Source organism: Phyllobates terribilis, unplaced genomic scaffold (assembly GCF_046119375.1).
Source record: "Phyllobates terribilis strain yellow unplaced genomic scaffold, ASM4611937v1 Scaffold_2__4_contigs__length_985480577, whole genome shotgun sequence".
NCBI classification, from domain to species: Eukaryota; Metazoa; Chordata; class Amphibia; order Anura; family Dendrobatidae; genus Phyllobates; species Phyllobates terribilis.
The window spans coordinates 828,524,594-828,538,078 of record NW_027362762.1 but is presented as its reverse complement, the minus strand read 5'-3'; the positions used below and the strand labels follow the sequence as shown (position 1 = coordinate 828,538,078).

The 13,485-nt window shown below is 43.8% G+C and overlaps 1 protein-coding gene across 4 annotated transcripts in view; it reads left to right on the top strand.

Annotated features, from left to right (window-relative positions):
- Positions 1-13,485, top strand: part of CUX1 (cut like homeobox 1) — a 491,160-nt gene that overhangs the window by 286,729 nt on the left and 190,946 nt on the right. For 3 of the 4 annotated variants that reach the window (XM_073667762.1, XM_073667763.1, XM_073667761.1), the window contains 4 exons: positions 4,935-5,036; positions 6,743-7,572; positions 10,307-10,472; positions 10,782-10,838. The exons of the other annotated variant lie outside the window; for it this stretch is intronic. In XM_073667762.1, coding sequence (XP_073523863.1) covers positions 4,935-5,036; positions 6,743-7,572; positions 10,307-10,472; positions 10,782-10,838 — 1,155 coding nt within the window. The remainder of the gene's footprint in view (positions 1-4,934; positions 5,037-6,742; positions 7,573-10,306; positions 10,473-10,781; positions 10,839-13,485) is intronic. 4 annotated transcript variants of the gene reach the window in all.

Sequence of the window (13,485 nt, the reverse complement as noted above, 5' to 3'; positions counted from 1 at the left end):
TTTTTTCCTGTGCTTGAATCAGTCTTGTACAAATCCTGCAGTGAACACAGGTTAATCTCTGTTGATCTGTTTAATTTTTAGCTGGGGATAGGCTGAGGAATGGGACATAGTTAAGGATATGTGTCTTAACAGTCTCTTTCTTCCAAATGTAGACAGGGGAAAAGGTTTCTTCTGCAGCCAGTTGTCTTACAGCCACACACACAGGCCAGTGAAAATGAGATGGAGATTTCTACTGCAGCCAGTTGTCTTATGGCCACACACAGGACAGTGAAGTGGTGGGGGATTTCTGCTGTATCTAATTGTCTTACAGCCTCTCACAGGACAGTAAAAAGGAGAGGGAGGTTTCTGCTGCAGCCAGTTGTCTTAGGCTTAGTGCCCACGATGCAGAAATGAAGCAGAAATTTTCCTGAGCATTTCTGCATCTCCTTGGCAGAAAAACGCATGCGTTTTTTACATGCGTATTTGACGCATGCAGAAACGCACAAGAATTGGTCATGTCTGTATTTTTTCTGCGAGTAAAATCTGCGCAGAAAAAATACAGACCATGTGCACAGAACTTGCAGAATGTCATAGGAAGTCATGGGATAAGGTATGCAATGCGTTTCTGGAGCGTTTACGCGCTGCAAATACACACCAAAAACGCATCGTGGGTACACAGCCTACAGCCACACACACAACAGTGTAGTGGAGGAGTGTGGAGATTTCTGCTGCAGCCAGTTGTATTATGCCACATACAGGAGAGTGAAGTGGAGGGGGATTTCTGCTGCCTCCAGTTGTATTACAGCCACACACAGGACAGCGAAGAGGAGGAGTTGGAAGGTCTCTGCAGCAGCCAGTTGTGTTACAACCACACACAGGACAGTGAAAAGGAGAAGTGGGGAGGTTTCTGCTGCAGCCAGTTTTCTTATTGTCACACACAGGACAGTGACGTGTAAGGGGAGATGTCTGCTGCATCCAGTTGTCTTACAGCCATACACAGGACAGTGAAGAGGAGGAGTGGGGAGGTTTCTGCTGCAGCCAGTTGTGTTGTGGCCATATACAGTAGTGAAGTGAAGAGGGGGGGGGGGGATTTCTGCTGCCACCAGTTGTATTACAGCCACACACAGGACAGTGAAGAGGAGGAGTGGGGAGGTTTCTGCTGCAGCCAGTTGTGTTGTGGCCATATACAGTAGTGAAGTGAAGAGGGGGGGGGGGGATTTCTGCTGCCACCAGTTGTATTACAGCCACACACAGGACAGTGAAGAGGAGGAGTGGGGAGGTTTCTGCTCCAGCCAGTTGTGTTGTGGCCATATACAGTAGAGTGAAGTGAAGGGGGGGATTTCTGCTGCCACCAGTTGTATTACAGCCACACACAGGACAGTGAAGAGGAGGAGTGGGGAGGTTTCGGCTACAGACAGTTGCTTTAGCACCACATACAGAGGAAGAGGTGTAGGGGGACATGGCTGATTTACAGATGCACAAGAATATTTCTTTATATATTTCTCAGTTTTAAACTGTAATAGGAAACAAAAGGAATGAAGGAGATTGGGAGGAGATAACGTTTTCTTCTTTAGTATATATTATGTGTTTATTGTTCCTTTTAATTTAGGGAAATCACAAGGATTTATTTTGATTGTTGGAACATTGATTTGCGTTTCCATCCAAGCAAGTAAATGTAATGCTTAATTCTGCTATACTATCTGGGACGTCATTTGGTTGCAAACTAAATTGACAACATTCATTTAATTATCACCCCCTGTGGCTTAATTATTTCTATTGTCAGTGACACAGTAATAATGGGTGCTGAGGTTTCAGTTACATATGGATCCTGGTGCTTGAGGGGGCCACATTAGAGGAAAGCGGCATTATGAATGGCTGATGGCAGTGGTAAAAATAATCCTGATCCTGAGTTTACGTTGGGGCCTTCGAGCCTTTTAAGCCTCGCTCCGTTTTATGTGCAAATGTTCTTGGGGATCCTGTTGATGTTGCTCAGTTCTCAAAGAGAAACGCTGGTTGTAGCAGAGGCAAAATGAATGAATGCTGCTGGTGTATTCTGCACTGTGCGGTGTAGATGTAATCTGCCTATAGATTTACTGCTGGATTTCATATTGACATAGTGAAAGACGTTCCCACAATAATTCCAGCATTATCTCCCAAGTATTCCGTTCTAAGCATAAAATTAATGTTCCGGCTGCTTGTCATAGCACTGCCCTATGCAGCGGCTGGCTTTTTAGATGCAGTTAATGTGCTGACAATACAGTAACATTAAGAAATATGTGAAAGCAACAATAAGCTGTAATTTAAATATGTGTTTGTCAGCACTCTCCTCGCAGCTAACTGCTTGGGTAAATGTTATATGCTCGCCGCCCCCTGATAATGTGCCCATTTGTTAATGATAAAAACTCAGAAGGAGCAGATATATCATTTACAATTAGCTGCATTTTTATTACAAAAGACCAATTACAAACATCGGTGCTTACCTTAATGGGGTTATCTGGGACCTCAAAATGAATGGCCTGTCCTTAGATAGACCATCAATATTAGATAGGTGGGAGTCGACTCTAGGTGTACTCCTGCTGATTAGTGGTTTAAAGGGGCCAGGGCACTATATACCTTTCATTGTTTACTAGACACAGCTCTATAGTTCCACTAGTGGCTGTGCCTGGTATTACATCTCGTAATGGATGGGAAGTTGTAGTGAGTTGTGACACCAGGCACAGCAATAGCTAGAAGTATGGAGTTGTACCTGTACTTCGATAAGCCATGTGGCCCTTTTAAACAGTTGATCGATTGCGGTGCTTAAAGAAAGACCCCCCCTAATTTAATACTATTTATTCTGTGGATCGGCCACCTATTTAAGCCCCGTTTAACCCATTTAAGCCTGGATTAATAATGCCAATGCTTTTATCGTGTACATAGTTTATTTGCTACCTATTGCAATCCTGATTTGTTTGTACCTGAACTTAAAGGGGTTTTTCGGTTTTCCCTATGGGGCTAAGTACTTATTGGCAGGTAGTTGCTAACTACCTCACTATCTACCTAGCGAAACCCCTCCTGCAGGCGGCTCTCTTGCTTCCTGTGTCACGTTGACAGAGCAGTTATATTTTTAGCGCCATTGCTCTGTCGACAGGGTGTCACCGCCGATGTCATGTTGAGTGACATCCGGCTCAGCCTAACGCAGCGGGCAGCCGGCTGTCAGTTAACATGATGTCGGCAGTGATGCACATCGACTGCAGAAGAAAAGGAACTTCTGCTGTATTGACATGACCGGAAACAGTGACGTCACGTGAAGCTGGAGAATCACCGGCAGGGGAGGTCCGTGACCACTCTGAGCCGGGAAAAATTGTTACAGGACAGCACAGGCAGGTAGCTAGCAAATACCTGCCGATAAGTGCTTAGCCCCATAGGGAATATTAAAAAAGAAAAGTCCCTGATAATCCCTTTAAAGGGCTTTTATATATATCCTCCTATAACAGTTATCACTAATCGGGGAGAAATTTATGGGGGCAATCTCCGGGAATCATGTGATGATTGGGCCAGCTTCAATAAATGGCTTGTAGTCTCAGAGGAATCCCATCAAGGGGGTTCTCTAGAGCTAGAAATGTATGTGTTTGGTTTTATCAGGTTGGATTTGCTCTCGTATACATTATAGTGTGCCTATGGGGACCCTCTATCTTGACACATTGTATACATAGAGCTTTGTATGGAAATGCATGTATGTATATACACACCCATAAACTGCCACACATCCTAGTCTTTAAAGTACATCATATTCTAACTTCTGGGGTGCTAATTTAAAGGGAGTCTTGTCAGTATAAAATAACTGTTTGAACGAAGCACTGACGCTCGGAGCACCCCTGGCGAGGCCGAGTAGTTCAGTGTACCTTCCCACCTCCTTATTTTGCATATATTTTCATGACAGCTCTGGCTTTAAAAGAGCCAAAAAAGTGTCAAAGTGAAAACAAAACAAGTAGGTGGAAGGTGCACTGAGCTGTTGGCTACACCAAGGGTGCACAGAGCACTTAGTCATTTTCTGCTTACAGACTCCCTTTAAACTTACTTTCAATTAATTCAATTATGTTGGGGTCTATTAATATGCAATGGGTTTTCAATAGTTGATAGCAAGACAGTCCTGACTAGTTGGATACTAGTCAGTGCACAGCCAATTGATTAAGTGCAAGCCTACGTTAGTAGCACCCTGGACATTAAACCTGCCGGGCTACTGGTTGGCGGTGGTATGAGCAGGGTAACACAGAGGTACAGTCGATTGTCTGACGTGCATGAAATGATCCTACTGCTAGTCCTCTCCCATTTCTGCGACTCGGCTATATCCGCACTACAAGTTACGTGATGCATTGGCTCCTGTGCATGTCATCCGTCTGTACAAACCACATGATTAGTGTTGCACCTTGGCGCTGCCATGCCAGGAAGATATATGATTACACCTCATTAGCATTTCCAGCAGAGTTTAAACCAGTCATGGCTAAAAATAGTTTTAACTTGATCGAAACTTGGCAAACAAATTTTCCAGTCTGGCCAAATATCCTGCATTTGTTGATGTGTTCAATATCCTGTTTCCAACAAACTTCAGTTTGGAAAGAGAAAAAGCACTTAGGCGGTAATCGACTCAGCGTGATTGACAGGTCTCTTATAAAGTTATGGCAGTGTGATTTGTATTCGGCTCAGATTGTAGAAAGTATTGCCTTACTGCACATGACGGGGCGTGAGGAGTGATGTTACACAAGGACAAAGAATTAGGTGGTAATTCATAGACATTTACTGCAAGTGTGTGAGGATCAGGAGATGGTCAATAATCAATAAACTCCAAGGCTCCATCATGCCAATAAGTATCCGGCTACTCGCTCACGTATCTGGGTTAATTGCCTTCACCTATTTGCCTGTGTTGTTCTGTTTTACGTCCATTATCTAAATGTCGTGTTGTTTTGCTGATATAGGAAATATTACTACACGGATCAGAACCTCAGAGACGGGCTCAGATGAAGCCATTAAGTCTATTCTAGAGCAAGCCAAAAGAGAGCTGCAGGTGCTGAAGACTGGTGAGTGTACCCTCCGTTCTTGCTGTTTAATTGTCCAAATTTGGCATATATATATATATATATATATATATATATATATATATATATATATATATAATATAATATAATATAATATAATATAATATTTATTTACCTGCTACATCAAGCCAAGCCTGACTGAACTGACAGCTGCAGCTTGTACTGAATTCTCGGCAGCAGATTGGAGGGACACTGAGGAGCTGTCAGTCAGTCTGGGTGGGCAGGGGCAAAATACACTTGGACTCATGAGCTTTCTCACCCTTATGCTGGACCCATGAAATGATCACTTTATTATCAGGATTACATGGTCATTGTGACATGGTTCATCAAAATAAGTACACCAATCTCATTAGGTCTAAGATTTATTTAATAATGTTTGCATTCTGAAATCTGCTGACTGGTCCGCTTTAAGCTTACCCTATGCACTACCTTTCTCTTGCATGTTAAAGGGCCATTTAAAATATACGGTATGTACCGGTAGATATATTTATAATAAGTGACCCTTTAATATAAAGGTGAAGGTAGTGCATAGAGTAAGTTTAATGTGAATCTGCACCAGATTTCAGAATACATACTGCATACATTATTAAATAGATCTTTTAGACCTAATGAGATTGGTGTACTTACTTTAATGAACCATGTCCGAATGGCCATGTAATCCTCATAATAAAGTGATGATTTCATGGGTCCAGCATAAGAGTAAGAGAGCTGATGAAGTGTATTCTGCCTCTGCCCACCCAGACTGACTGATAGCTCCTCAGTGTCCCTCCTCTCTGCTGCTTAGAATTCAGTACAAGCTGCAGCTGTCAGTCGGGCTTGATGTGTGAAGACTGAATTCTAGCTCCTAAAACAATTATATTTTTTTAAGCTGCCTAAAGTAACTAGCCATAAAAACCTTTTAATTTTTTTTTTAAATCTACATAATTAGCCATTTATGTCGTAAATCATTCTGGCTGTTTATGAACTTATTGCACGCTGCATTGAATATGCAGAAAGTTCCTTCACTTTCTCCAGGCAGAACTTCTAATCTCTGTAGATCACTGGTGTCCAAGGTTGGCTTTACACATCCGAGTTGCAAAGAACATGTACAGACTGTGACTCATGTGGTGGCAGCGGGTCTCCTGACCTGAACTCAAGCACCTCATAGTCACATACAGTATGAGACTGTTACATTAGGGTCAGGAGATCCGCTGCTGCTCCAGAAATAGCTGTCCATACATCCTTGTATCATTTCTCATTAAAGGGACTGTCCCCTTTCAGAAAATCCTTTTTTCCTCCTGCTGCAGTTTGTTATAAAAAAAACAAAAACCTCCCTTTACACACCCTCCCCGGGTCCAGCGCTGAGTGTCCTCCAATGCTTCCAGTGTCAGTATTGAGTGCAGCGCTGACGTCACATGGACAGCCAATCACTGATCTCAGTGACGCTGCCTGTGTACACGGGATGCCCCACTTGCTGTCGCTGATTGGCTGCAATGCTGTCTACATGATATCAGCGCTGCAGCCAATAACTGTCAGCACCGGGAGCAGCGGTGGAGATGCCCGGGAACCAGGATTTTCTGAAAGGGGATGAGCCCTTTAACGCAAAAATAGCACATGAATGCAATACATTGTCTCATAACTAGTGTTCATTGTAAAGTACAATTGTTTTTTTTTTTCTCATTTTTTTCCCTTGCACTTTGCTCTTGCAGTTGAGCCGGCTCAGCCGCCTTCGGCATCCAGCAGTGGTAATTCTGATGACACTATTCGGTCCATCCTACAACAAGCACGGCGAGAGATGGAGGCCCAGCAGGCTGCTTTTGAACCTGCCTTAAAGACGGCATCTTTATCCCAAGCTGACCTTGCCATCCTCTCTCCAAAAATGATTTCCACCACTGCTGTCTCTTCTGTGTCTACTTACTCTCCTCTAACCATGTCCCTGAAGAAACATACATCTGTCTTAGACTCTGGTATCTCTACCTTACAAAACCTCTCTGGTGTCAAAAAAGAACCCCAGGAGACATCAGTGTTAGAAATTCATGGCATGTCTGAATCCTCTCCGGGCATACTGAGGCATGTCAAAAATGAGCTGGGACGAGGTAGTGTTTGGAAAGACCATTGGTGGAACACTGTTCAGCATGATCGGAGAAGCACTGCCCCGGTGGAAGACCCAAAGCCAGAGGAGACCAACTGCACAAAGGAAAAACTTATCAATCAAAATAGGTCAGAACGGAACCAGCTCCAGGGACCCTCGTCTTCATCAGATTACTGGAAAGAATGGCCAAATGCAGAATCCCCCTACTCCCAAAGCTCCGAAATTAGCATTACCGGAGCCAGCCGTAGTGAGACGCCACAAAACAGTCCACTGCCTTCTTCTCCTGTGGTCTCTATAGCCAAGCCAAGCAAACCATCGGTCCCTCCGCTGACGCCCGAGCAGTACGAGGTTTACATGTACCAGGAGGTGGACACCATCGAGCTAACGCGTCAAGTCAAGGAGAAGCTTGCAAAAAACGGAATTTGCCAAAGGATATTTGGTGAAAAGGTAACCGCCATGTCCATTATTTTCCCCTACCTCCACAATTACAATGTTTCTATTTATTACCTGCAAAGCTTTCCAAAGAAAATCTTGGCACAGGCCTTCTCTCCGAAGCTGTTCTTGATATAGTCATTGCTTGATTTGTCTTGATTTGGGCACACGCTAATAAATCATACAATGCGGCCGCTCACAGCCCGTTTTGGCAGAAGGTAGATGTTGTTCCTGGACTGTCAAAACGTGTACTTGACACAGATACGATAAATAAATGTTAGCGTTGGCACAGGACAACACATCCAGCCTGAAAATTTGCTGAAAGATGCTTTTTTTTCTCTTTTTTAGTGAGCATAGTTTATTCTAAGCCCACAGACTCCTAGATAACATTGTCTATGAATGTCCCAGAGCATGCAAGGTGGCGCCCCCTACCTGTCACAGCCAAGATCAGCTGCAGACAAATTACCAGCCAGCTCTAATGTTATGCAGTATTAACAGAATACATCAGTCAGCGAAAGAAATAAGTTAATACTTCTGAATACTTAGCAGTTCTTGGATCATTTCTGTGTTTTTTAAGATGACTTTTGGGTAGGAGGTCAACTGAGGAATACAAAATATGTCGCCAGGCAGATGGCTGCAGTGCTATTCCATGTATTCCAGACAGATGTGCCTGCTAGATCTTGCTCTTGTCTCATCAGATATCTCCTGTATGTTTATTGCATCTTCTTAAAGGGGTTGTCCACTTTTGGGGCCAGTTATTTTTGTTTTCTACTTAAATGCATGTTTTCGAGTTAAAAAAATAATTTTTGTAATTGGGTTTTGTTAAAAATGTTGCCTTGTACAGTCTGTATCTTGCACTGTCCCCTGCAGGTTGCAGAATGAGTTAGCTGTGACTCCATCAGTGAGCTTATTCTGACAGTCTTATAGGAGAGTTTGTAGATCTTTTATCTGTCTTTATGATCAAAGTTGAATGTGCAGGGAAACCAAGAACCTGTAAAAGCCAAGCGGTGCAAAATTTTTAATGAAGCCCAATTGCAAAAAAATTTTTTAGTTCCAAATACATACATTTAAGAGAAAAAAAAAAAAAAAAAAGATTGTACCCCAAAAGTGGACAATTCCTTGAAGTCATGTGCCATTTAATATTTGACACCTGTGCCAATGGCATTTTTTTGTGCTTACTGAACATACAGTATAAAATCAAACCAAATATTTTGGATCGGTGTAGGATGTTTATTTCACTTAATATTGACCAGGTCGGCTGACAATTTATTGAACATGTTCAGCTGCTTTTAATGGGTGCTCCAGGGTGCTGCAGCTTGGCGCCATTTTATCTGCTGCTCAGTCCTATACACTTTGCATCTGGACTCCACCGGACCTGATATTGGACACCCTCCAATATGTTATTTATGACTTCTCATAAGTAATGTACAACCCCTTTAATTTATCATGTTGAGGGTCCTCACAGGGGAACACTTTGTAATACAATTATTGCCAGAGAAGGTTTAAAACACTAAAGCTTTGACCAAAGTGTACGACCTCTTGAAAATCATTGTCTGTGCCCCAGTATGAGTTGCCTATCAATGATCCGCACACAAATAAATATGTTGCATAATATAGATTTTGGCCCTGATTCTTTTGGAGTGTTTTTTTTTTTTTTTTACGTCATTCTTAATGAGAGGTGTGCAGCATAAGATGTGCCAAATTAATTAAGAGGCGCACTCAATTTAATGAATACGACATATCTTATTAGTGGCATCCACCTTGCCAGAAATGTTACTCCAGTCAGGGACTAGAGTAAGAGTTCTGGTGTAAAAAATACACCACCACTGTGGATGAATTTGACAGGTGGGAGTTGCTGCACCCCAGCTCAGCCCATCGAATTGCCCAAAAATGTTGTTACTTTTCAAAGTGTTTAACAGCTGATGTAAACACTTAGATGAATCGGGCCATAGTTTACAACGTGAGGCCATATATTTTTAAAATTGCATGTGCATCCTGACACATGAACCCATGCTAGAGTAAGTTGGATATTTTAGGCAGCTCTGATTAAGATCCTCAAAAGGCCATCTTTAGTCTAATGTGTATTGAGGCCTTAAATCCACTCATGTTTTCCCTCAGTTCTTTCACCAAATATGTCCTGTATTAGAGATGCTATTCTCAGCACAGGTGATTTCTATGTCCCTGCATGACCTACAACTGTATCTGCACTAAAAAGCTTAGATGAATTGAAATTTATACTTTTAAAGGGAATCTGTCACCAGGTTTTTGCTACCCCATCTGAGAGCAGCATAATGTAGGAGCAGAGATCCTGATTCCAGCAATGTGTCACTTTATCAAAACTGCAGCAAGCAGCCCAATAAATCACTGCAGATCTGCCAGTTCTCTGAATGTTGAGCTCTGTATAACCCCGCGCACACCTCTGATTGGCAGCTCTCTGTGTACACTGTGCCTAGGCAGAAAGCTGCCAATCAGTGATGGGGGCGGAGTTATACACTGGCAGCAGCTTTACTAGTCCTCTAATGATAATCTCCTGCTGATAAAACACTGATTTTATCAAAACTACAGCAAAAGCCCAGTAAGTGATACGTGGCTGTTGGTCTCTGTCTGTACATTATGCTGCTCTCTTAACAAAAGCCTTGTGACATTTCCTGTAAATGAATGAATCACAGGAGATATTATTTACCTTGTTCTCTCCATTATAACCAGCCATGACAATATCCCATGATTTACACGTGTTTTGTGTTTTCAGGTGCTGGGCTTGTCACAGGGCAGCGTCAGCGACATGCTGTCCAGGCCGAAACCTTGGAGCAAGCTGACCCAGAAGGGCCGGGAGCCATTTATTAGAATGCAGCTCTGGCTGAACGGTGAACTGGGGCAGAGCGTCCTGCATTGCCAAGGACAGCAGCAAGGACAAGGTACTATAAATATGCCCCCATGTAGTGCGCCCACCCTACCTGCGCTAGCTCCTGCTGTATTGGGAAAGCTTTGAGACTGCAGTGTAGCCGTAATGTGACCTTGGCTAATTCCCTCCGACAGACCTAACCAGGGGTAGGGTAGTGCCGAGCTCTTGTGCGGGAAGTGAGATTTGTTCTGCTGTTGGCGGGCACCGAGCGCCATGTGTTTCAGTGCCCTGTGGCAAATAAAGCGCTGATGTCTAAAGATTCTTACAGGGTTGATGTCTTTGCCACATCCTTTGCTGATCTACCTTTTCTTTCCATTTATAGCCCTGCAATCTGCAGCAACTCCGCAGGATTCTGTCATCGAAGGATGTCCAAGTTCAGGTACTTTATACTTAGTCTTGGTCTGAACATGATCTCAGATATTTGTCACTTGGGGCTAAACTTGTTAAGGGGATTTGTGATGTTTTATCACATTCATTCCAAGGTGTCGGAGAGTCATTTTCCTGAATGTAAACATCATTTCTTTCCTAGTTTGTTGTTATTGTTGGCAACGTTAATGTTAGAAGATTTCAGAGAAGTTTGTATTAGATCTTAGGAATATTATTAGAAATAAAAGAACAGTTACCTTAGGGAATAAAAAGGAATCGATAATCACGTTATTGATTGCAGCTTTCACTAAAATCATTACTTGCCACAAGGTTTCAATGTATATTTGTTCACACATTTCACGTGATTGCATTGTCCAGATATGTTTAATCACACAATTTCCCCCACATGTAAAACAATGATGACCGCACAGCTAGCGGAGGTCAGCCCTGCCCTGTGCACTGAATATTATACATTATTGGGGAACCTACACTGTTCAGCTTACCTCTCCTGGGCCTACAAATGTAAAGGGCATCCGGATCCAGCCAGGAGGAGTGCTCAGTCAGTATTGAGGTAGACATGTACTCTAAAATGTACACTGTAAAAAAACAAAATTGTCATGTAGATCTCAGCAAAATTAAATAAATGTAGAGGGATAAGATGCTGTGATTGTATTGCTATAGTTTGAAAAAAAAAAAACTACAACCACACTCCTTTGTATAGGTGATAACTAGTGATAAGCATAAGTGCTCGTTACTGCAGTTTGCCTAGGGTACTCGGGTATGGACCGAGTATCGCGGGTGATCGAGTGACATGTTCGCGTCCCCGCGGCCGCATGTTTCACAGGTGTTAGACAGCCACAAAATGTGGGGATTGCACGTGTATGTCAGGCAATCATGTCACTCAAGCACCCTAGGCAAACTCGAGTAATGAGCACTTGCACTCATTACTAGTGATTACTGGTCCCCCATCCTATTATATGCTCTCCCGTTCTGGTCCCCCATCCTTTTATATGCTCCCCCATCCTGGTATATGCTCGCCATCCTGGTCCTTCATCCTATTATATGCTCCCCCCATTCTGGTACCCCCATACTGGTATATGCTCCCTATCCTGGTCCCTCATCCTATTATATGCTCCCCCCATTCCGGTCCCCCCCATACTATTATATGCTCCCCATCCTGCCTGCACTTCTGTTGTTCAATACATACATACATACAAAACACTCCTACTCACCTTTTTACTCCTCTCCCCTGCAGCACGTCTTCTGCTTTAAATAAAATGGCTCCGGAGTCAGTGCGTGCATATACCGCACTATCTGGCGCCATTTTGTTGAAGACAGTGTGTGTGTGAATTTGTCTTCAATGAAATGGCGCCAGAGATTTCAATATATGCCACACTCCTCCTCCAGCCTCGTCCTCCTCCCTGTCACCTCGAAGCCGGTATAGACTGGGCATGCTCAGTGTGGCTGGAGTCAGAAGGACGAATCCAGTGTTAATAGACCACTGACCGGCCTACTAACGCTTGATTGTGTCCTTCTGACTGTGGCCACATTGTGCAGGCCCAGTCGATACCAGCTTTGGACAGAAGGACGCATCCAGCATTATATACTGCTCAAAAAAATTAAAGGGAACACTTAAACAACAGAATATAACTCCAAGTAAATCAAACTTATGTGAAATCAAACTGTCCACTTAGGAAGCAACACTGATTGACAATCAATTTCACATGATGTTGTGCAAATGGAATAGACAATAGATGGAAATTATTCGCAATTATCAGGACACCCTCAATAAAGGAGTGGTTCTGCAGGTGGGGACCACAGACCACATCTCAGTACCAATGCTTTCTGGCTGATGTTTTGGTCACTTTTGAGTGTTGGTTGTGCTTTCACACTCGTAGCATGAGACGGACTCTACAACCCACAGAAGTTGCTCAGGTAGTGCAGCTCATCCAGGATGGCACATCAATGCGAGCTGTGGCAAGAAGATTTGCTGTGTCTGTCAGCGTAGTGGCTGGAGGCGCTACCAGGAGACGTGGAAGGGGCCGTAGGAGGGCAACAACCCACCAGCAGGACCGCTACCTCCGCCTTTGTGCAAGGAGGAACAGGAGGAGCACTGCCAGAGCCCTGCAAAACGACCTCCAGCAGGCCACAAATGTGCATGTGTCTGCACAAACTGTTAGAAACCGACTCCATGAGGGTGGTATGAGGGCCCGACGTCCACAGATGGAGGTTGTGGGCATTTGCCACAGAACACCAGGATGGGCAAAGTCGCCAGTGGCACCCTGTGCTTTTCACAGATTTAAGCAGGTTCACGCTGAGCACATGTGACAGACGTGACAGAGTCTGGAGACGCCGTGGAGAGCGATCTGCTGCCTGCAACATCCTTCAGCATAACCTATTTGGCAGTGGGTCAGTAATGGTGTGTGGTGGCATTTCTTTGGAGGGCCGCACAGCCCTCCATGTGCTCACCAGAGGTAGCTTGACTGCCATTAGGTACCGAGATGAGATCCTCAGACCCCTTGTGAGACCATATGCTGGTGCGGTTGGCCCTGGGTTCCTCCTAATGAAGTACAATACCAGACCTCATGTGGCTGGAGTGTGTCAGCTGTTCCTGCAAGATGAAGGCATTGAAGCTATGGACTGGCCCGCCCGTTCCCCAG